This window comes from Ranitomeya imitator, chromosome 7, assembly GCF_032444005.1.
Source record: "Ranitomeya imitator isolate aRanImi1 chromosome 7, aRanImi1.pri, whole genome shotgun sequence".
NCBI lineage: Eukaryota > Metazoa > Chordata > Amphibia > Anura > Dendrobatidae > Ranitomeya > Ranitomeya imitator.
In genome coordinates, this window is record NC_091288.1 from 220,173,958 (window position 1) to 220,197,930 (window position 23,973).

The 23,973-nt window shown below is 43.3% G+C and overlaps 1 protein-coding gene across 1 annotated transcript in view; it reads left to right on the forward strand.

Annotated features, from left to right (window-relative positions):
- Positions 1–15,118, forward strand: part of LOC138645630 (up-regulator of cell proliferation-like) — a 29,428-nt gene extending 14,310 nt beyond the window's left edge. The window contains exon 2 of the mRNA XM_069735076.1: positions 9,314–15,118. Within this exon, the coding sequence (XP_069591177.1) occupies positions 9,321–14,024 (4,704 nt within the window). The 5' untranslated portion in view covers positions 9,314–9,320 and the 3' untranslated portion in view covers positions 14,025–15,118. The remainder of the gene's footprint in view (positions 1–9,313) is intronic.
- The last annotated feature ends 8,855 nt before the right edge of the window (positions 15,119–23,973 follow it).

A 23,973-nucleotide genomic window follows, 5' to 3' on the forward strand; every position in this document is an offset into this window, starting at 1 on the left:
AAAACAATATAAAGATGTACTGTGTCTGAACAGCTGACATGTTCTCTTCAAATAGTAATTTGTTTTTATCTATTATTGTATGTAAATCAGATTGAGATTTGGGGCCCGTTAGGGCCACGGTACTGGGCACATTGCAGCCGTACAGGTCAGTTGCTCCCGAGTTTACATTGAGGCTAGTAGTCACTTTTGCGGTTCAGCAAACTGTTCTTCATTGTAGGAAGCCGCTCAGGTTGTTGGTGGATTCAGAATATATGAAATCTGCAGAACATGACAGCCGCGCTCAGAAAGGAGCAATAATCTGCAGCCCTCTACAAAGGAACATAAAACCAGCTTAACCAGTGAAAACCAGTTATATTCGGAAACTAAAAGTGAAACCTACAGGTTGGATCCAGAGAAAATGTTGTCACTTTGCAAATTACATGTCACAATTTTTGTAATTTGTCAATTAATTTTGCGTTTTTCTTTATTTGGATCCCAAGATGAGTGCTGTAGTGGGTGTAGGGATCATGGTGACTGTAAGAATCATGGTGACTGTAGGGATCATGGTGACTGTAAGAATCATGGTGACTGTAGGGATCATGGTGACTGTAGGGATCATGGTGACTGTAAGAATCATGGTGACTGTAAGAATCATGGTGACTGTAGGGATCATGGTGACTGTAAGAATCATGGTGACTGTAGGGATCATGGTGACTGTAAGAATCATGGTGACTGTAGGGATCATGGTGACTGTAAGAATCATGGTGACTGTAGGGATCATGGTGACTGTAGGGATCATGGTGACTGTAGGGATCATGGTGAATGTAAGGATCATGGTGAATGTAAGAATCATGGTGACTGTAGGGATCATGGTGAATGTAAGAATCATGGTGAATGTAAGAATCATGGTGACTGTAGGGATCATGGTGAATGTAAGAATCATGGTGACTGTAGGGATCATGGTGACTGTAAGGATCATGGTGACTGTAGGGATCATGGTGACTGTAAGGATCATGGTGAATGTAAGAATCATGGTGACTGTAGGGATCATGGTGAATGTAAGAATCATGGTGACTGTAGGGATCATGGTGACTGTAAGGATCATGGTGACTGTAGGGATCATGGTGAATGTAAGAATCATGGTGACTGTAGGGATCATGGTGAATGTAAGAATCATGGTGACTGTAGGGATCATGGTGACTGTAAGGATCATGGTGACTGTAAGGATCATGGTGACTGTAGGGATCATGGTGACTGTAAGGATCATGGTGAATGTAAGAATCATGGTGACTGTAGGGATCATGGTCAATGTAAGAATCATGGTGACTGTAGGGATCATGGTGACTGTAAGGATCATGGTGACTGTAGGGATCATGGTGAATGTAAGAATCATGGTGACTGTAGGGATCATGGTGAATGTAAGAATCATGGTGAATGTAAGAATCATGGTGACTGTAGGGATCATGGTGAATGTAAGAATCATGGTGACTGTAGGGATCATGGTGACTGTAAGGATCATGGTGACTGTAGGGATCATGGTGACTGTAGGGATCATGGTGACTGTAAGAATCATGGTGACTGTAGGGATCATGGTGAATGTAAGAATCATGGTGAATGTAAGAATCATGGTGACTGTAGGGATCATGGTGACTGTAAGGATCATGGTGACTGTAGGGATCATGGTGACTGTAGGGATCATGGTGACTAAGGATCATGGTGACTGTAAGGATCATGGTGACTCGAGGGATCATGGTGACTGTAGGGATCATGGTGACTGTAAGGATCATGGTGATTGTAAGGATCATGGTGACTGTAGGGATCATGGTGACTATAGGAATCATGGTGACTAGGGATCATGGTGACTGTAGGGATCATGGTGACTGTAAGGATCATGGTGACTGTAGGGATCATGGTGACTGTAGGGATCATGGTGACTGTAAGGATCATGGTGAATGTAAGAATCATGGTGACTGTAGGGATCATGGTGAATGTAAGAATCATGGTGACTGTAGGGATCATGGTGACTGTAAGGATCATGGTGACTGTAGGGATCATGGTGAATGTAAGAATCATGGTGACTGTAGGGATCATGGTGAATGTAAGAATCATGGTGACTGTAGGGATCATGGTGACTGTAAGGATCATGGTGACTGTAAGGATCATGGTGACTGTAGGGATCATGGTGACTGTAAGGATCATGGTGAATGTAAGAATCATGGTGACTGTAGGGATCATGGTGAATGTAAGAATCATGGTGACTGTAGGGATCATGGTGACTGTAAGGATCATGGTGACTGTAGGGATCATGGTGAATGTAAGAATCATGGTGACTGTAGGGATCATGGTGAATGTAAGAATCATGGTGAATGTAAGAATCATGGTGACTGTAGGGATCATGGTGAATGTAAGAATCATGGTGACTGTAGGGATCATGGTGACTGTAAGGATCATGGTGACTGTAGGGATCATGGTGACTGTAGGGATCATGGTGACTGTAAGAATCATGGTGACTGTAGGGATCATGGTGACTGTAGGGATCATGGTGACTGTAGGGATCATGGTGACTGTAGGGATCATGGTGAATGTAAGGATCATGGTGAATGTAAGAATCATGGTGACTGTAGGGATCATGGTGAATGTAAGAATCATGGTGAATGTAAGAATCATGGTGACTGTAGGGATCATGGTGAATGTAAGAATCATGGTGACTGTAGGGATCATGGTGACTGTAAGGATCATGGTGACTGTAGGGATCATGGTGACTGTAAGGATCATGGTGAATGTAAGAATCATGGTGACTGTAGGGATCATGGTGACTGTAAGAATCATGGTGACTGTAGGGATCATGGTGACTGTAAGGATCATGGTGACTGTAGGGATCATGGTGACTGTAGGGATCATGGTGACTGTAGGGATCATGGTGACTGTAAGAATCATGGTGACTGTAGGGATCATGGTGACTGTAGGGATCATGGTGACTGTAGGGATCATGGTGAATGTAAGGATCATGGTGAATGTAAGAATCATGGTGACTGTAGGGATCATGGTGAATGTAAGAATCATGGTGAATGTAAGAATCATGGTGACTGTAGGGATCATGGTGAATGTAAGAATCATGGTGACTGTAGGGATCATGGTGACTGTAAGGATCATGGTGACTGTAGGGATCATGGTGACTGTAAGGATCATGGTGAATGTAAGAATCATGGTGACTGTAGGGATCATGGTGAATGTAAGAATCATGGTGACTGTAGGGATCATGGTGACTGTAAGGATCATGGTGACTGTAGGGATCATGGTGAATGTAAGAATCATGGTGACTGTAGGGATCATGGTGAATGTAAGAATCATGGTGACTGTAGGGATCATGGTGACTGTAAGGATCATGGTGACTGTAAGGATCATGGTGACTGTAGGGATCATGGTGACTGTAAGGATCATGGTGAATGTAAGAATCATGGTGACTGTAGGGATCATGGTGACTGTAAGAATCATGGTGACTGTAGGGATCATGGTGACTGTAAGGATCATGGTGACTGTAGGGATCATGGTGACTGTAAGAATCATGGTGAATGTAAGAATCATGGTGACTGTAGGGATCATGGTGACTGTAAGAATCATGGTGACTGTAGGGATCATGGTGACTGTAAGGATCATGGTGACTGTAGGGATCATGGTGACTGTAGGGATCATGGTGACTGTAAGAATCATGGTGACTGTAGGGATCATGGTGACTGTAAGAATCATGGTGACTGTAGGGATCATGGTGACTGTAGGGATCATGGTGACTGTAGGGATCATGGTGACTGTAGGGATCATGGTGAATGTAAGGATCATGGTGAATGTAAGAATCATGGTGACTGTAGGGATCATGGTGAATGTAAGAATCATGGTGAATGTAAGAATCATGGTGACTGTAGGGATCATGGTGAATGTAAGAATCATGGTGACTGTAGGGATCATGGTGACTGTAAGGATCATGGTGACTGTAGGGATCATGGTGACTGTAAGGATCATGGTGAATGTAAGAATCATGGTGACTGTAGGGATCATGGTGAATGTAAGAATCATGGTGACTGTAGGGATCATGGTGACTGTAAGGATCATGGTGACTGTAGGGATCATGGTGAATGTAAGAATCATGGTGACTGTAGGGATCATGGTGAATGTAAGAATCATGGTGACTGTAGGGATCATGGTGACTGTAAGGATCATGGTGACTGTAAGGATCATGGTGACTGTAGGGATCATGGTGACTGTAAGGATCATGGTGAATGTAAGAATCATGGTGACTGTAGGGATCATGGTCAATGTAAGAATCATGGTGACTGTAGGGATCATGGTGACTGTAAGGATCATGGTGACTGTAGGGATCATGGTGAATGTAAGAATCATGGTGACTGTAGGGATCATGGTGAATGTAAGAATCATGGTGAATGTAAGAATCATGGTGACTGTAGGGATCATGGTGAATGTAAGAATCATGGTGACTGTAGGGATCATGGTGACTGTAAGGATCATGGTGACTGTAGGGATCATGGTGACTGTAGGGATCATGGTGACTGTAAGAATCATGGTGACTGTAGGGATCATGGTGAATGTAAGAATCATGGTGAATGTAAGAATCATGGTGACTGTAGGGATCATGGTGACTGTAAGGATCATGGTGACTGTAGGGATCATGGTGACTGTAGGGATCATGGTGACTAAGGATCATGGTGACTGTAAGGATCATGGTGACTCGAGGGATCATGGTGACTGTAGGGATCATGGTGACTGTAAGGATCATGGTGATTGTAAGGATCATGGTGACTGTAGGGATCATGGTGACTATAGGAATCATGGTGACTAGGGATCATGGTGACTGTAGGGATCATGGTGACTGTAAGGATCATGGTGACTGTAGGGATCATGGTGACTGTAGGGATCATGGTGACTGTAAGGATCATGGTGAATGTAAGAATCATGGTGACTGTAGGGATCATGGTGAATGTAAGAATCATGGTGACTGTAGGGATCATGGTGACTGTAAGGATCATGGTGACTGTAGGGATCATGGTGAATGTAAGAATCATGGTGACTGTAGGGATCATGGTGAATGTAAGAATCATGGTGACTGTAGGGATCATGGTGACTGTAAGGATCATGGTGACTGTAAGGATCATGGTGACTGTAGGGATCATGGTGACTGTAAGGATCATGGTGAATGTAAGAATCATGGTGACTGTAGGGATCATGGTCAATGTAAGAATCATGGTGACTGTAGGGATCATGGTGACTGTAAGGATCATGGTGACTGTAGGGATCATGGTGAATGTAAGAATCATGGTGACTGTAGGGATCATGGTGAATGTAAGAATCATGGTGAATGTAAGAATCATGGTGACTGTAGGGATCATGGTGAATGTAAGAATCATGGTGACTGTAGGGATCATGGTGACTGTAAGGATCATGGTGACTGTAGGGATCATGGTGACTGTAGGGATCATGGTGACTGTAGGGATCATGGTGAATGTAAGGATCATGGTGAATGTAAGAATCATGGTGACTGTAGGGATCATGGTGAATGTAAGAATCATGGTGAATGTAAGAATCATGGTGACTGTAGGGATCATGGTGAATGTAAGAATCATGGTGACTGTAGGGATCATGGTGACTGTAAGGATCATGGTGACTGTAGGGATCATGGTGACTGTAAGGATCATGGTGAATGTAAGAATCATGGTGACTGTAGGGATCATGGTGAATGTAAGAATCATGGTGACTGTAGGGATCATGGTGACTGTAAGGATCATGGTGACTGTAGGGATCATGGTGAATGTAAGAATCATGGTGACTGTAGGGATCATGGTGAATGTAAGAATCATGGTGACTGTAGGGATCATGGTGACTGTAAGGATCATGGTGACTGTAAGGATCATGGTGACTGTAGGGATCATGGTGACTGTAAGGATCATGGTGAATGTAAGAATCATGGTGACTGTAGGGATCATGGTCAATGTAAGAATCATGGTGACTGTAGGGATCATGGTGACTGTAAGGATCATGGTGACTGTAGGGATCATGGTGAATGTAAGAATCATGGTGACTGTAGGGATCATGGTGAATGTAAGAATCATGGTGAATGTAAGAATCATGGTGACTGTAGGGATCATGGTGAATGTAAGAATCATGGTGACTGTAGGGATCATGGTGACTGTAAGGATCATGGTGACTGTAGGGATCATGGTGACTGTAGGGATCATGGTGACTGTAAGAATCATGGTGACTGTAGGGATCATGGTGAATGTAAGAATCATGGTGAATGTAAGAATCATGGTGACTGTAGGGATCATGGTGACTGTAAGGATCATGGTGACTGTAGGGATCATGGTGACTGTAGGGATCATGGTGACTAAGGATCATGGTGACTGTAAGGATCATGGTGACTCGAGGGATCATGGTGACTGTAGGGATCATGGTGACTGTAAGGATCATGGTGATTGTAAGGATCATGGTGACTGTAGGGATCATGGTGACTATAGGAATCATGGTGACTAGGGATCATGGTGACTGTAGGGATCATGGTGACTGTAAGGATCATGGTGACTGTAGGGATCATGGTGACTGTAGGGATCATGGTGACTGTAAGGATCATGGTGAATGTAAGAATCATGGTGACTGTAGGGATCATGGTGAATGTAAGAATCATGGTGACTGTAGGGATCATGGTGACTGTAAGGATCATGGTGACTGTAGGGATCATGGTGAATGTAAGAATCATGGTGACTGTAGGGATCATGGTGAATGTAAGAATCATGGTGACTGTAGGGATCATGGTGACTGTAAGGATCATGGTGACTGTAAGGATCATGGTGACTGTAGGGATCATGGTGACTGTAAGGATCATGGTGAATGTAAGAATCATGGTGACTGTAGGGATCATGGTGAATGTAAGAATCATGGTGACTGTAGGGATCATGGTGACTGTAAGGATCATGGTGACTGTAGGGATCATGGTGAATGTAAGAATCATGGTGACTGTAGGGATCATGGTGAATGTAAGAATCATGGTGAATGTAAGAATCATGGTGACTGTAGGGATCATGGTGAATGTAAGAATCATGGTGACTGTAGGGATCATGGTGACTGTAAGGATCATGGTGACTGTAGGGATCATGGTGACTGTAGGGATCATGGTGACTGTAAGAATCATGGTGACTGTAGGGATCATGGTGAATGTAAGAATCATGGTGAATGTAAGAATCATGGTGACTGTAGGGATCATGGTGACTGTAAGGATCATGGTGACTGTAGGGATCATGGTGACTGTAGGGATCATGGTGACTAAGGATCATGGTGACTGTAAGGATCATGGTGACTCGAGGGATCATGGTGACTGTAGGGATCATGGTGACTGTAAGGATCATGGTGATTGTAAGGATCATGGTGACTCGAGGGATCATGGTGACTAGGGATCATGGTGACTGTAGGGATCATGGTGACTGTAAGGATCATGGTGACTGTAGGGATCATGGTGACTATAGGAATCATGGTGACTAGGGATCATGGTGACTGTAGGGATCATGGTGACTGTAAGGATCATGGTGACTGTAGGGATCATGGTGACTATAGGAATCATGGTGACTAGGGATCATGGTGACTGTAGGGATCATGGTGATTGTAAGGATCATAGTGACTAGGGATCATGTGACTGTAGAGATCATGGTGACTAGGGATCATGGTGACTATGTGGATCATGGTAAATGTAGGGATCATAGTGACTAGGAATCATGGTGACTGTAGGGATCATGGTGAATGTAAGGATCATGGTGACTAGGGATCATGGTGACTGTAAGGATCATGGTGACTGTAGGGATCATGGTGAATGTAAGGATCATGGTGACTAGGAATCATGGTGACTGTAGAGATCATGGTGACTGTAGATTGCACAATAGCTGTAAGGATCATAGAAGTAGGGAGCATGGTACCTTAAAGGATCGTGTTGACTGTATGGATTATGGTGGCTGTAGGGATCATGGTGACTGTACGGCCTGTTTTGGCTTTAGTAGTTCTAGTATTTATAGGGGCTGTAGTTTCTTTAGGAGTCTGAATGACTGTAGTGTCAGTGGGTGTTGTAGGGGCTTTAGTTTCTTGGTGGGGCTATATTGATTGTAGTGGCTCTAATGGACCTTGTCTTCTGGATCTCCACATACCTCCCTAACTGCACATTTACCATCTCCCATTCTACCTCTTCATCCTGCCCTCTTTCTGTCAGAGTTCCTCACGGCTCTATCCTAGTGCCCCTACTATTCTCCATTTATACCTTTTTCCTGGGACAACCACGGCTTCCAGTACCACCTAGACACTGATGACACTTAGATTTACCTCTCTGGTCTTGTCCTTCAAACCTCCTTACAAGGCCATTCATAATTTACCTATTCATACTGTAGGGGTTACACTCGCTCAGGTGCGACGGCTGACACTCAAGAGGCACGTTCCATTAAAAGTTCAGAGGGTTTATTGCTCCATAAACCACATAGTAGATAACAGAAATCAAATAGCCTTTAGCTCAGGAACAGAAAATACAAGTGTCCAGTCCTTCAGGCTCAGTCCTGGAGCCTTAAAGGGACTCTGTCACCCGAATTTGGCGGGACTGGTTTTGGGTCAGATGGGCGGAGTTTTCGGGTGTTTGATTCACCCTTTCCTTACCCGCTGGCTGCATGCTGGCTGCAATATTGGATTGAAGTTCATTCTCTGTCCTCCATAGTACACGCCTGCGCAAAGCAATCTTGCCTTGTGCAGGTGTGTACTATGGAGGACAGAGAATGAACTTCAATCCAATATTGCAGCCAGCATGCAGCCACCGGGTAAGGAAAGGGTGAATCAAACACCCGAAAACTCCGCCCATATGACCCAAAACCAGTCTCGCCAAATTCAGGTGACAGGTTCCCTTTAACACACTCTGGAGGCTTTCACCTCCACACACACCTCCTGTGTAAAGCATTAGCCTGTCTTATATGGATCTAACCACACCCAGGAACCCATCACATGATTAGACATGTGGTTATGACATCACCACAGGTCCTGAAACACATATAGATAGGCAGGGTTATGTGCATCAAAGAAAACACTCCGGGTTACATCACAGCGACAAGCCACCTATGTGACACATACCTCCCGTTGACTACACAACCTTTAGCCACGCTACAATACATACATTCATTTAAGAGCACCAACCCTTGTAATGTAGAACTTTGACTTCTTAGTTTGTATGACTAGGATTCTTTATTAGTATAAATCCAGTAGATAATAGAAATGAACATTTCAGTCTAAGATTTCTTCTTTTTTTTAGCCAGGAAATGCCAATGGAATGGCTACTGTCCAAGCTTCATCTGGAGGAGTTCCAAGGCTCCAAAATCAGTCTGGAACATGTGATGTGTATCGAGAAAGAGATCAGGAATGATGAAACTTCACTGCCATGGAAGTTTCTCAGAAAACTTATAGCACTGGATGAAACTGCACGAAATACCATGATAGATGAGAATGAAGATTCCAACATAAGTGGTTTCTGTGCAGAAGATGATCTGTTTTTAAACCAGTTCTCAACTAGAAATTCCTCAAATTCTCTCCATCCCCTAGATGTCCTATGTGCTCTTCTTCGTTCTTCTGATAGCTTTCTACAACAATTTATCTTCTCCAAAATGTCCATGTGTCAGTTTGCGGTTCCTCTTGTGCTTCCTGCAGATAAGAACAATCCGATTACCCTTTCACTATGGCCCTTGAGAGAAATTGTAAAGAATTGGAGACCAACATCATTACTAAGCACTAAAGGCTTCAGAGAAGACAACCTGGTGAATATTTCCATGCCGATCTTTTCGTTTGTCAGATTAGGAAATTGTACTCTCTCAAAATCCAGAATCCTCAACAATGTTCTCAGTCCATCCTACGCTCATCATGATTTCTTCGTGCACCAGGACATGGAATGTGGTTATCATCATAGAACAATCTCGGAAGGACTTCTGGAGCTCTTCTGGCATTTTCCTGGTGGGAGTCAAAACTCTAACGTTTTTCTTGAACCCATAAGTATCATGAATTTACGTGGAGACCTAGAATTTAATCAGAAGCAGTTCAGTTTATTGACCAAAGTCTCTTCTGCTGTTTTTATTTTCTCGGAAGATCTCCAAGAAAAACATTGCAAAATATTGGAGAGCTATGCACCAGGCAATCCAAACCTCTACTTTATTATCTCTCTACCTGATGGCAAACATTACAATGAGGAGAAAGAAAAATATCTACACAAGTTAATAAGATCTCTAAACTTGACCAGTAAAAACATCTTGGTGAAAGATTCCGGGACAAATGAAGCCAAAATTGTAAAAGAGATACAAGGCTTTATAAGAAGTTTGATCAATGCTTCTCCTCAATCCATGACATTAGAGGAAGTTGGGAAAATTGCTAATGAGTTTGAAATCTATGTAGATGAAAATGCAGAAGAGTGCCAAAGAGCCAAGGCTCTAGCCAATAGGATCATCAGTCATATCACGGACGTGTCACAGTATAAGAAACAAACTATGACCCTGCAGGGGAATCTGTGGAAGAAGATTACTAAAAATGAAAAAGAACTCTGCAGGATGAGGAAACAGGTTGATGAAAGTGGGGAGACTTATAAGTCGGAGCTAAACAGACAAATTATAGACTTGCGTAAACAACAAAGCCAGCAAGAACTTCAGGCAGACATGAAGACATTTTTGTCGGCACTTACTGACTTGCCTCATCCTGAAAAAAAATATTTTTTGAAGTGGTTAAAGATATTTCTCGATAATATTGCTCGATCAACTATAAAAGAGTTACAAGCTGAGTATTTAAAAAATTCCACCAATATGTTTGTTCTGAAGGAAATAGATCAAAAGATGTCTGATGGCTCACTTGGGTTAGAACATTTCTTACGTGAAGTCGGGCAGATGCACGAGTCTCAGTTTTTTAAACTTAATCATAAACATCTAGGACAAAAATTCAGTGACCTCCCCAGATTAGCTGCTGATCTCATGCTGGATGGGTTTCCATTGGAGATGATTGATGGAGATGCCTCCAACATTCCCTTACAGTGGATAACTGATGTCCTGACCGAGCTGGATAAAAAGACCGGAGGACAATGCAGGATGAGGGTGATAACCGTGCTGGGAGTGCAGAGTACGGGGAAGTCCACCCTCCTGAACACCATGTTTGGTCTACAGTTCCCTGTGGCAAGTGGTCGATGCACACGAGGAGCCTTAATGACTCTCATTAAAGTGAAGGAGAACTTCCAGGAAGAACTAGGCTGTGAATTTATTCTGGTGATCGACACCGAAGGGTTGAAAGCTCCTGAATTGGCTTCACTGGAAAACAGTCATGAACACGACAATGAGTTAGCCACATTAGTGGTTGGGTTGAGTGACATCACCATCATTAACATATCCATGGAAAACTTTTCAGAAATGAAAGATATTTTACAGATTGTGGTCCACGCATTTCTCCGTATGAGCAAAATAGGAGAAAAACCAAACTGTCACTTTGTTCATCAGAACGTGAGTGATGTGTCTGCTCATACTTTGGGAATGAGAGACAGGAAAAAAATGTTGGAGAACCTGAATCACATGACAAAAGCTGCAGCAAAAATGGAAAAATTGGAAGGGATAACTACTTTTAATGATATAATGAATTACAATCCTGATGAACACACGTGGTACATTTCTGGCCTGTGGTATGGCATTCCACCCATGGCTCCTATAAACTCTGGGTACAGCGAGGGAGTTCTTTCACTTAAAAAATGTTTGATTGAGTTCCTGAGAAGTAAAGTGCAGAAGCCACGGACTATCTCAGTTTTTCTTCAGTGGTTAAAAAGTTTATGGAATGCAGTAAAATATGAAAAATTTATCTTTAGCTTTCGGAACAGTCTGATAGCTGATGCTTACGACCAGGTGTCCGTAAAATATTCACAGCTGGAGTGGAACTTCCGAAAAGAGATCTACAACTGGATGACAAAGGTGCTGATATCAATAAAGAACGAGCAAGCCGAAAATCTATCAATGGAAACATTGACTGATATAATAGAATCGACATCAGAAATGCTGAGCAAAGAGGAGAAGAAGATGCACAATTTACTCAATACTTATTTTGATGCTGAACTTGAAAATACACATCTGGTAGAAAAATACAGAGAAGACTTTATGAAAAGTGTAAAAAGTCTTAGGAAGGGACTTAAAGAAGAAACAGTCAACAAATGCATAGAAGCCATTCATATCCAAAAGACAAAGCATAAGATAGAAGGTTTGAAGGATAGTTACATATCACAAATGGAAGAGAAAGTGACAACTCTTATATGCCTGTGCAGGGGCAGGACTCAGAAAATGGATGACGAAAAGCTTGAAGGAGAATTTGATGCCATGTGGAAGGACACAATAAAAAACCTTCAGGTCAAATCCATAGCAAGACAAGACATTGACCACATCATGCTCCAGCAACTCCTGAAGGAGATGAGTCACAAGTCAGGGGCCGTCAACGAGAAACTGCTGAACATCCAGACGCTTCTTGAATTTGCACATGTAACTTTTGAGGTGCGTGATGAACACATCGATCTAAAATGGTACGAGAAATGTCACGACAAAATCATGTACAAAGTTAGAAGTTTTAAAGACTTCTACAAAGACGACTACAGTTTTAAATCAAAGCAGCTAGCAGAACGCCTGGCCGACAAAGGCTCAAGATTCGTCGATCAATGCGTGAAGAGGAACGAGAATTACCATGATATGTTTTGTTTAGAATTACTTAAAATGGTCAATGATAATCTCCAACAGACCGATGTGAAGAACCTGCACACCACAGACCATTTTGAGCTTGACCTCAAGCTTTTACTTTTAGGCAGAGCAGCTCCAGAATTTCAAAAGATACACGATAATTTCTTAACCTTAAATGACCCATACTTGTGCTTAGAAACATTAAAATCTGATTATCTTTCAGTTTTCAAAGCAGTATTCCAGGAAAAGGATGAATGTACAACTAGAGCGAAACGCTTCTGTGACCTATGCCTCAAACCAGCCATTGTGGACTACGTGAACCATCGTCTTGGACAGGAGATAGTCAACGAGATGCTGAGCGGCAAAGACAACATGAAATACATGAGTCACACTTTCTTTCAGATGCGGGTTCTCTGTAAGCTTCTGGAGGAACATTCTTTTGAGCAATATGTGAAGTATATAAATAACTATGAGCGTTTTGTCAAGGAATGTATCTTGGAGTTCATTAAAGAGAAATATGAAGACCCAGAAGCTTTGCAATCATTGCAGTCAAACATAGTCTTGTCCATTCTTCAGAAATTACGAAAAATTCTTAAAGACTCCCAACTACAGAAAAGTGCAGATATCTCAGAATTCCTAAGAAATATTTGTAAAATGCTGAACAAGGACTTGGTCATATCACAAAAAGATGTCAAGGTGATTGTTTTTCAGAATTCTGTGCCCGTTACTCAGTTCGCTGCTGATGTTGAGTTTTTCCTTTCTGACCTTAGAGCGGATATTATATCAGAAATGAGATGGTCAACCATTGAGTCTGTTCTGGACGTAGTTGTCCTAAAACCAGAAGAAGAACTGTTTAAGAAAGTGATTGGATGTGGGAACCAGTGTCTGTTCTGTAAAGTCCCCTGTGAAGCCGGATGTGCTGAGCACACAGAGCACTTTGCCACTGTTCATCGTCCTCAGGGCCTGGGCAGATACAGATCGGTGGACACTAATGTCCTATGTTCCTCACTATGTTCTACAGATGTTGTCACCGGGAAGTCATTCCGGAACTCTGACACTGAGTGGAAGTTTCATCCCTATAAAGATTATCAGGACTTGTACCCAGACTGGATGATCCAACCAGACCCCAGCATCAGCGCCTCCGACTATTGGAAATTCATCTTTAAAGAGTTTAATGCCAAGTTTGCAAAAGAATATAATGCAAAGCCTGCAACTCTGCCCAAAGACTGGTATGACATAAACAAGGGTCAAGCTCTTGAAAGCTTGAAGGAATCATTCCGTGTGAAATAAGTTCTGCACCATGAAAAAAAAACATGAAGGACACCATAGATCTATATCTAATGCTTGTAGATGGTGCAGTTTCTCATAAGGTTGGATGATGGACCTCATTATAATACAGCGTTCAGCTATAACAATGTTATAGGCCTAAAGACCATGACTCTTGTGTCCATGCCCTTGGGACCAGTTTTATCATGCTGACATTTTAATCCAAGTCCAATCCAACTCACCATCCACATTACTGGAGTATTCCCGTCTTATAAAGTGATATTACTGATTGCTAGGGATACAACCTATGGGACCTTGACCACTATAAGGTTACGTGCTGTCACCTACTTTACATTGATATTTCGTTAGCTCTCTCCAATCACTGACTACAAGTGATTTCGGCGATGTAGTGTGAATATAAAAATGGCTATTATGAATCCATATTGAAATATACAGAAAGCATTCACAACATAACAGAGCAGCATTGCTGGTCATAGATGCTTATAGTGACACAATCTTGAGAACTGTTTACTTATTGTCTGAAACCCTTTCAGTTCACAAACAGTTCTATGTTTCTGTTTGTTTTTATTGTAAAACATTAAGGTTTACTTAACCTCTGTCTGTGGTGGACTTATCTAATCATTGCTTTATAGTCTGGGTTTATGGCCCATTGTCTGATGTATAACTGGTATCTTGGTCTCATCCTATCTTGAAAGCTGGCCACTTGAAGGGCAGGGTGAAACCAAAGTTACACATAGTGCAAATCACTATATAAGACCAGAGAAACATGACTAAGACAGAAGCATAAACTGGTGTAACTGTACTTACATATGTACAGTGTTGTGATACCTACATAAGTGGGGACGCCCATGCAGTGTTGTGAATTTTCCAGGGGTTCTCTGTCTTGGTGTTGATTTTCTGATTTTCCAGACGGATGATGTTTAAAAGCCCCTTGGTGATGGATGATATGAGTTTATGTACTTAATCATTATATGTATTTAATCTTTATATGTACTTAACCTTTGTATCTTAAAATATACAAAAGTGTACGCAATCATACTATTCAATCATACTATTCCTTTAATTTTGTACTTTAAAATAAAATTGCATTATATCACAAGTAGTAGCCTTCTTTAAAGCCGTATCTGAATCTTAACGTTAAAGACTTGGCAATACAGGTGACCAGAACCAGAATATTTACAAGAAGATCCAGAAAACAATGTACTCACCTGATTAAACTACAGTTCACTGTCTGGACATATCGGTGCGCTGTCAGGACTAGCTGGAAATGGAAGTTTAGTAACGGAGAACCAGATGTGTGAGACCTGTCAGATAATAGAGCGTTATATATTCTGTACTTTGTTTTATGAACTGCAAATAAAATGAACTATAATGAAATAAGATTCAACTAATAGATGTACAGTCAGGGCTGGCGTTAGCGGCAGGCAGACCAGGCAGCTGCCTAGGACCCCCACTCCCCCAGGGGCCCCCAGCCAGTCTCCTGCCACCAGCGCCGACTCCCCCCCCCCCCTGCCGGCTCACTCACCCACCAGCACTGACACATTAAACTACATAGGCTTCTAAGACGGCTGTACAGTTCAATGCAATGATGGAGGAGAGAGCATCAGATGACGCTCCCTCTCCCATCATTCGCCTCTGACACTGCAGGTGCACGATGACGTCATATCATCACTAGCTGCTGTGTGCCGGGCAGACTGCAGCCGCTAAGACCCGAGCCGGGTATTATATTCTATGGAGCGTGTATTATAGTCTGTGGGGGGCTGTATTCTATGGGGGGCTGTATTATATTCTATGGGGAGGTGGGTTGTATTATATTCTATGGAGGGCTGTACTATATTCTGTGGGGGGCTGTATTCTATGGGGGGCTGTATTATATTCTATGGGGGACAGTTATATTCTGTGGGGGGCTGTATTATATTCTATGGAGGGCTGTATTATATTCTGTGGGGGGCTGTATTATATTCTATGGAGAGGTAGGTTGTATTATATTCTATGGAGGGCTGTATTATATTCTGTGGGGGGCTGTAATGTATGGGGGCTGTATTATATTCTATGGGGGGGCTGTATTCTCTGGGGGACTGTATTATATTCTGTGGGGGCTGTATTCTATGTGGGGCTGTATTACATTCTGTGGGGGCTGTATTATATTCTATAGGGGGCTGTATTAGATTCTATGGGGGCTGTATTAGATTCTATGGGGGGCTGTATTATATTCTGTGGGGGGCTGTATTCTATGGGGGGCTGTATTATATTCTATGGGGGGCTGTGTTATATTCTATGGGGGGCTGTATTCTATGGGGGGCTGTATTGTATTCCATGGGGGGCTGTATTATATTCTATGGAGAGCTGTATTATATTATATGGGGGCTGTTGTTATGATCTGGTGGTTTAAGAGCAACATGGGACAAGCTCAGAGGGAGGTGGTAACTATACTGACCGCAGTTCCTAAGCCTAACACACAACTAGCAGTAGCCATGGGATGTTCCTAATGCTCCCTAGACACCTCGTCACAGCCGAAGATCTAACTACCCCTAAAGATAGAAACAGGAAAGCTATCTTGCCTCAGAGAAAATTCCCAAATGACAGACAGCCCCCCACAAATAATGGCTGTGAGTGGAGAGGGAAATGACATACATAGAATGAAAACCAGATTGTAGCAAAGGAGGCCAGTCTAGCTAGACAGAAAGAATAGAACAGAGTGCTGTGCGGTCAGTAAAAAACAACTAGAAAAATCCACACAGAGTTTACAAAATCTCCACACCTGACTAAAGGTGTGGAGGGCAAATCTGCTTCCCAGAGCTTCCAGCTTAACTGAAAAGATCCATACTGACAAGCTGGACAAAAACATAGAAAGTGCTGAACAATGAAGTCCACAACAAGTGGACAGAAAAGAGCAAGGCCAAAACTTATCTTTGCTGAGCTGATCAGGATATCAGGGAAATCCAAAAAGAGATATGAATCCAACCAGGAACATTGACAAGAGGCACTGGCTAAAGGAAAAGGCCAGGCATAAATAGCAGAGTAGAAAAGTAATCAGTGAAATCAGCTGCAGACTGCTAAATCCAAGGAGTAGCCATACCACTTAAAACCACAGGAGGGAGCCCAAGAGCAGAACTCACAAAAGTGCCATTTCCAACCACCGGAGGGAGCCCGAGAATGGAATTCACAACAGTACCCCCCCTTGAGGAGGGGTCACCGAACCCTCACCAGAGCCCCCAGGCCGATCAGGATGAGCCAAGTGAAAAGCACGAACCAAATCGGCGGCATGGACATCGGAGGCAAAAACCCAAGAATTATCCTCCTGGCCATAACCCTTCCACTTGACAAGATACTGAAGCCTCCGCCTCGAAAAACGAGAATCCAAAATTTTCTCAACCTCATATTCCAGCTCTCCCCCAACCAACACCGGGGCAGGAGGATCAACAGAGGGAACAACGGGCACCACATATCTCCGCAACAAAGATCTATGGAAAACATTATGAATGGCAAAAGAGGCTGGAAGGGCCAAACGAAAAGACACCGGATTGATAATTTCAGAAATCTTATAAGGACCAATAAACCGAGGCTTAAACTTAAGGGAGGAAACCTTCATAGGAACATGACGAGAAGACAACCAAACCAAATCCCCCACACGAAGCCGGGGACCAACACACCGACGGCGGTTAGCAAAACGTTGAGCCTTTTCCTGAGACAACGTCAAATTGTCTACCACATGAGTCCAAATCTGCTGTAACCTGTCCACCACAGAGTCCACACCAGGACAATCAGAAGGCTCAACCTGCCCCGAAGAAAAACGAGGATGAAAACCAAAATTACAAAAGAAAGGTGAAACCAAAGTAGCCGAACTAGCCCTATTATTAAGGGCAAACTCGGCCAACGGCAAGAAAGCCACCCAATCATCCTGATCAGCAGACACAAAGCTTCAAGGTAGAAGGGACAGCGCTCCAGGCGGGTGTTTTAAGGTCCAAAAATCTTTATTTCAGCCATAGTAAACAGCAACGTTTCGACCGTACAATCGGTCTTTTTCAAGCATAACAGCAGACACAAAGCATCTCAAATAGGTTTCCAAGGTCTGATTAGTTCGCTCAGTTTGGCCATTAGTCTGAGGATGAAACGCCGAAGAAAAAGATAAATCAATGCCCATCCTAGCACAAAAGGCTCGCCAAAACCTAGAAACAAACTGAGAACCTCTGTCAGACACAATATTCTCCGGAATGCCATGCAAACGAACCACATGTTGAAAAAACAATGGAACCAAATCTGAGGAGGAAGGCAACTTAGGCAAAGGTACCAGATGGACCATTTTAGAGAACCGGTCACAAACCACCCAGATAACAGACATCTTCTGGGAAACGGGAAGATCTGAAATAAAATCCATGGAAATATGCGTCCAGGGCCTCTCAGGAACCGGCAAAGGCAAAAGCAACCCACTAGCGTGGGAACAGCAAGGCTTGGCCCGGGCGCAAGTCCCACAGGACTGCACAAAAGCACGCACATCCCGCAACAAGGAAGGCCACCAAAAGGACCTAGCAACCAAATCTCTGGTACCAAAAATCCCAGGATGGCCAGCCAACACTGAACAATGGACCTCCGAAATTACCTTACTTGTCCATCTATCAGGAACAAACAGCTTCCCCACCGGACAGCGGTCAGGTTTATCGGCCTGGAATTCCTGAAGCACCCACCGCAAATCAGGGGAGATAGCAGAAAGAATCACCCCATCCTTAAGAATGCCAACCGGCATAAGGACTCCAGGAGAATCAGGCAAAAAAATCCTAGAGAGGGCATCAGCCTTAACATTCTTAGATCCTGGAAGATACGAGACCACAAAATCAAAACGGGAGAAAAACAGAGACCAGCGAGCCTGTCTAGGGTTCAGCCACTTGGCCGACTCGAGGTAAATCAGATTCTTATGATCAGTCAAGACCACAACGCGGTGCTTGGCTCCCTCAAGCCAATGTCGCCATTCCTCAAATACCCACTTCATAGCCAACAACTCACGATTGCCGACGTCATAATTGCGCTCCACAGGCGAAAACTTTCTGAAAAGAAAGCACACGGTTTTATCAAAGAACCATCAGAATTCCTCTGAGACAAAACGGCCCCTGCCCCAATCTCAGAAGCGTCAACCTCAACCTGAAAAGGAAGAGAAACATCTGGCTGACGCAACACAGGGGCAGAAGTAAATCGGCGTTTAAGCTCCTGAAAGGCCTCAACAGCCGCAGAGGACCAATTTGTCATATCAGCGCCTTTCTTCGTCAAATCAGTAAGAGGCTTAACCACACTGGAAAAGTTGGCAATGAAGCGGCGATAGAAATTAGCAAAGCCCAAAAATGTCTGAAGGCTCTTCACAGATGTGGGTTGAATCCAGTCATGAATGGCTTGGACCTTGACAGGATCCATTTCCATAGACGAGGGAGAGAAAATAAAACCCAAAAAAGAGACCTTCTGAACTCCGAATAGGCACTTAGACCCTTTCACAAACAAAGCATTATCACGAAGGATCTGAAATACCATCCTGACCTGCTTCACATGAGACTCCCAATCATCGGAAAAAACCAAAATATCATCCAAATACACAATCATGAATTTATCAAGGTAATTGCGGAAAATATCATGCATGAAGGACTGAAATACAGAAGGAGCATTAGAAAGCCCGAAAGGCATCACCAGATATTCAAAATGGCCCTCGGGCGTATTAAATGCAGTCTTTCATTCGTCACCTTGTTTAATACGAATAAGATTATATGCCCCTCGAAGGTCAATCTTAGTAAACCAACTAGCCCCCCCTAATCCGAGCAAACAAATCAGAAAGCAAAGGCAAGGGGTATTGGAACTTGACCGCGATCTTATTAAGAAGACGATAATCTATACAGGGTCTCAAAGAGCCATCCTTCTTAGCAACAAAAAAGAAACCCGCTCCTAATGGTGACGAAGATGGCCGAATATGCCCCTTCTCCAAAGACTCCTTAACATAATTCCGCATGGCGGCATGCTCTGGCACAGACAGATTGAAAAGTCGGCCCTTAGGGAACTTGCAGCCAATCAATTCAATAGCACAATCACAGTCCCTATGAGGAGGAAGGGAACTGGACTTGGGCTCATCAAATACATCCTGTAAATCCGACAAAAACTCAGGGACCTCAGAAGAGGGGGAAGAGGAAATTGACATCAAAGGAACGTCACTATGTACCCCTTGACAACCCCAACTAGTCACAGACATAGTTTTCCAATCCAGCACCGGATTATGTTCCTGTAACCATGGAAAACCCAGTACAACAACATCATGCAAGTTATGCAACACCAGAAGACAGCAATCTTCCTGATGTGCAGGAGTCATGTACATGGTCAGCTGTGTCCAGTACTGAGGTTTACCCTTGGCCAATGGTGTAGCATTAATGCCCCTCAAAGGAATAGGGCTCTGCAAAGGCTGCAAGGAAAAACCACAGCGCCTGGCGAATTCCAAGTCCATTAAGTTCAGGGCAGCGCCTGAATCCACAAATGCCATGACAGAAAAGGACGACAATGAGCAAATCAGGGTCACAGATAAGAGAAATTTAGGCTGTACAGTACTAATGGTAACAGACCTAGCGACTCTCTTAGTACGCTTAGGGCAATCAGAAATAACATGCGCAGAATCACCACAGTAAAAACACAGCCTATTCTGACGTCTGAATTCCTGCCATTCAGCTCTAGTCAAAATCCTATCACATTGCATAGGCTCAGGACTCTGCTCAGAGGACACTGCCATATGGTGCACAGCTTTGCGCTCGTGCAGACGCCAATCAATCTGTATGGCTAGAGACATAGATTCACTCAAACGAGCAGGCGTAGGGAAGCCCACCATAACATCTTTAACAGATTCAGACAGACCCTTTCTGAAAATTGCATCCTCATTCCACTTAGTCAGCACAGACCATTTTCTAAATTTCTGGCAATAAGATTCTGCCGCTTCATGACCCTGGCACAGGGCCAACAAGGTTTTCTCAGCATGCTCCACCGAATTAGGTTCATCGTACAGTAACCCCAATGCCTGAAAAAACGTATCAACATTAAGCAAGGCTGGATCCCCAGATTCTAGGGAAAATGCCCAATCCTGAGGGTCACCACGCAGCAGAGATATGACAATCTTAACCTGCTGGGTGGGATCACCAGAGGAACGGGGTTTCAAAGCAAAAAACAGTTTGCAGTTATTTTTAAAGTTCAAAAACTTGGATCTGTCCCCAAAAAACAAATCAGGAGTAGGAATTTTAGGCTCTAAAGCCGGAGTCTGGACAACATAATCTTGGATACTCTGTACTCTTGCAGCAAGTTGATCCACACGGGAAAATAAACCCTGCACATCCATGCCAGCGTCAAAATCCAGAACCACCCAGAGATCAAGAGGAAAAAAAAGACAAAACAGAGTGCAGAAAAAAAAAATGGCTCAGAACCCTTTTTCCTTCTTTTGAGATGCATTCATTTTTGTCCTCTTGTACTGTTATGATCTGTATTATGATCTGGTGGTTTAAGAGCAACATGGGACAAGCTCAGAGGGAGGTGGTAACTATACTGACCGCAGTTCCTAAGCCTAACACACAACTAGCAGTAGCCGTGGGATGTTCCTAACGCTCCCTAGGCACCTCGTCACAGCCGAAGATCTAACTACCCCTAAAGATAGAAGCAGAAAAGCTATCTTGCCTCAGAGAAAATTCCCAAAGGACAGACAGCCCCCCACAAATAATGGCTGTGAGTGGAGAGGGAAATGACATACATAGAATGAAAACCAGATTGTAGCAAAGGAGGCCAGTCTAGCTAGACAGAAAGAATAGAACAGAGTGCTGTGCGGTCAGTAAATAACAACTAGAAAAATCCACACAGAGTTTACAAAATCTCCACACCTGACTAAAGGTGTGGAGGGCAAATCTGCTTCCCAGAGCTTCCAGCTTAAATGAAAAGATCCATACTGACAAGCTGGACAAAAACATAGAAAGTGCTGAACAATTAAGTCCACAACAAGTGGACAGAAAAGAGCAAGGCCAAAACTTATCTTTGCTGAGCTGATCAGGATAACAGGGAAATCCAAAAAAGAGATGTGAATCCAACCAGGAACATTGACAAGAGGCACTGGCTAAAGGAAAAGGCCAGGCATAAATAGCAGAGCAGAAAAGTAATCAGTGAAATCAGCTGCAGACTGCTAAATCCAAGGAGCAGCCATACCACTTAAAACCACAGGAGGGAGCCCAAGAGCAGAACTCACAAAAGTGTCATTTCCATTCACCGGAGGGAGCCCGAGAATGGAATTCACAACAGGCTGTATTATATTCTATGGGGGCTGTATTATATTCTGTGGGGGGCTGTATTAGATTCTATGGGGGGCTGTATTATATTCTGTGGGGGGCTGTATTATATTATATGGGGGGGCTGTATTATATTCTATGGGGGGCTACATTATATTCTATGGGGGCTGTAGTATATTCTGGGGGGCTGTATTATATTCTATGGGGGCTACATTATATTCTATGGGGGGCTGTATTATATTCTATGGGGGGATATATTATATTCTATGGGGGGCTGTATTATATTCTGTGGGGGGCTGTATTATATTTTATGGGGGGCTGTATTATATTCTATGGGGGGCTGTATTATATTCTATGGGGGGCTGTATTCTATGAGGGGGCTCTATTATATTCTATGGGGGCTGTATTATATTCTGCAGGGGCTGTATTATATTCTATGGGGGGCTGTAATATATTCTGTGGGGGGCTGTATTATATGGGGGGCTGTATTATATTCTGTGGGGGCTGTATTACATTCTGTGGGGGCTGTATTATATTCTATAGGGGGCTGTATTAGATTCTATGGGGGCTGTATTATATTATATGGGGGGCTGTATTATATTCTGTGGGGGGCTGTATTCTATGGGGGGCTGTATTACATTCTGTGGGGGGCTGTATTATATTCTATGGGGGGCTGTATTCTATGTGGGGCTGTATTATATTCTATGTGGTGATAAACTTACCTGGAGCAGCCAGTGCCAGGCAGCAGCTGCCAAGGCAAACAGGATCATGGGGTGCATTAAAAGAGGTCTGGATACACATGATGAGAGCATTATACTGCCTCTGTACAAATCCCTAGTTAGACCGCACATGGAGTACTGTGTCCAGTTTTGGGCACCGGTGCTCAGGAAGGATATAATGGAACTAGAGAGAGTACAAAGGAGGGCAACAAAATTAATAAAGGGGATGGGAGAACTACAATACCCAGATAGATTAGCGAAATTAGGATTATTTAGTCTAGAAAAAAAGACGACTGAGGGGCGATCTAATAACCATGTATAAGTATATAAGGGGACAATACAAATATCTCGCTGAGGATCTGCTTATACCAAGGAAGGTGACGGGCACAAGGGGGCATTCTTTGCGTCTGGAGGAGAGAAGGTTTTTCCACCAACATAGAAGAGGATTCTTTACTGTTAGGGCAGTGAGAATCTGGAATTGCTTGCCTGAGGAGGTGGTGATGGCGAACTCAGTCGAGGGGTTCAAGAGAGGCCTGGATGTCTTCCTGGAGCAGAACAATATTGTATCATACAATTAGGTTCTGTAGAAGGACGTAGATCTGGGAATTTATTATGATGGAATATAGGCTGAACTGGATGGACAAATGTCTTTTTTCGGCCTTACTAACTATGTTACTATGTTACTATGTTACTATGTGGGGCTGTATTATATTCTATGGAGAGCTGTATTATATTTTATGGGGGCTGTATTATATTCTATGGGGGCTGTATTATATTCTGTGGGGGGCTTGTTATGATCTGGTGGTTTAGGAACAACATGAGACAAGCTCTGAAGGAGGTGGTATCTGTACTGACCGCAGACCCTGAACCTAGCAGCGCAACTAGAAATAGCCGTGGGGGGTACCTAACGCTCCCTAGACCCCTCGGCACAGCCTAAGATCTAACTTCCCCTAA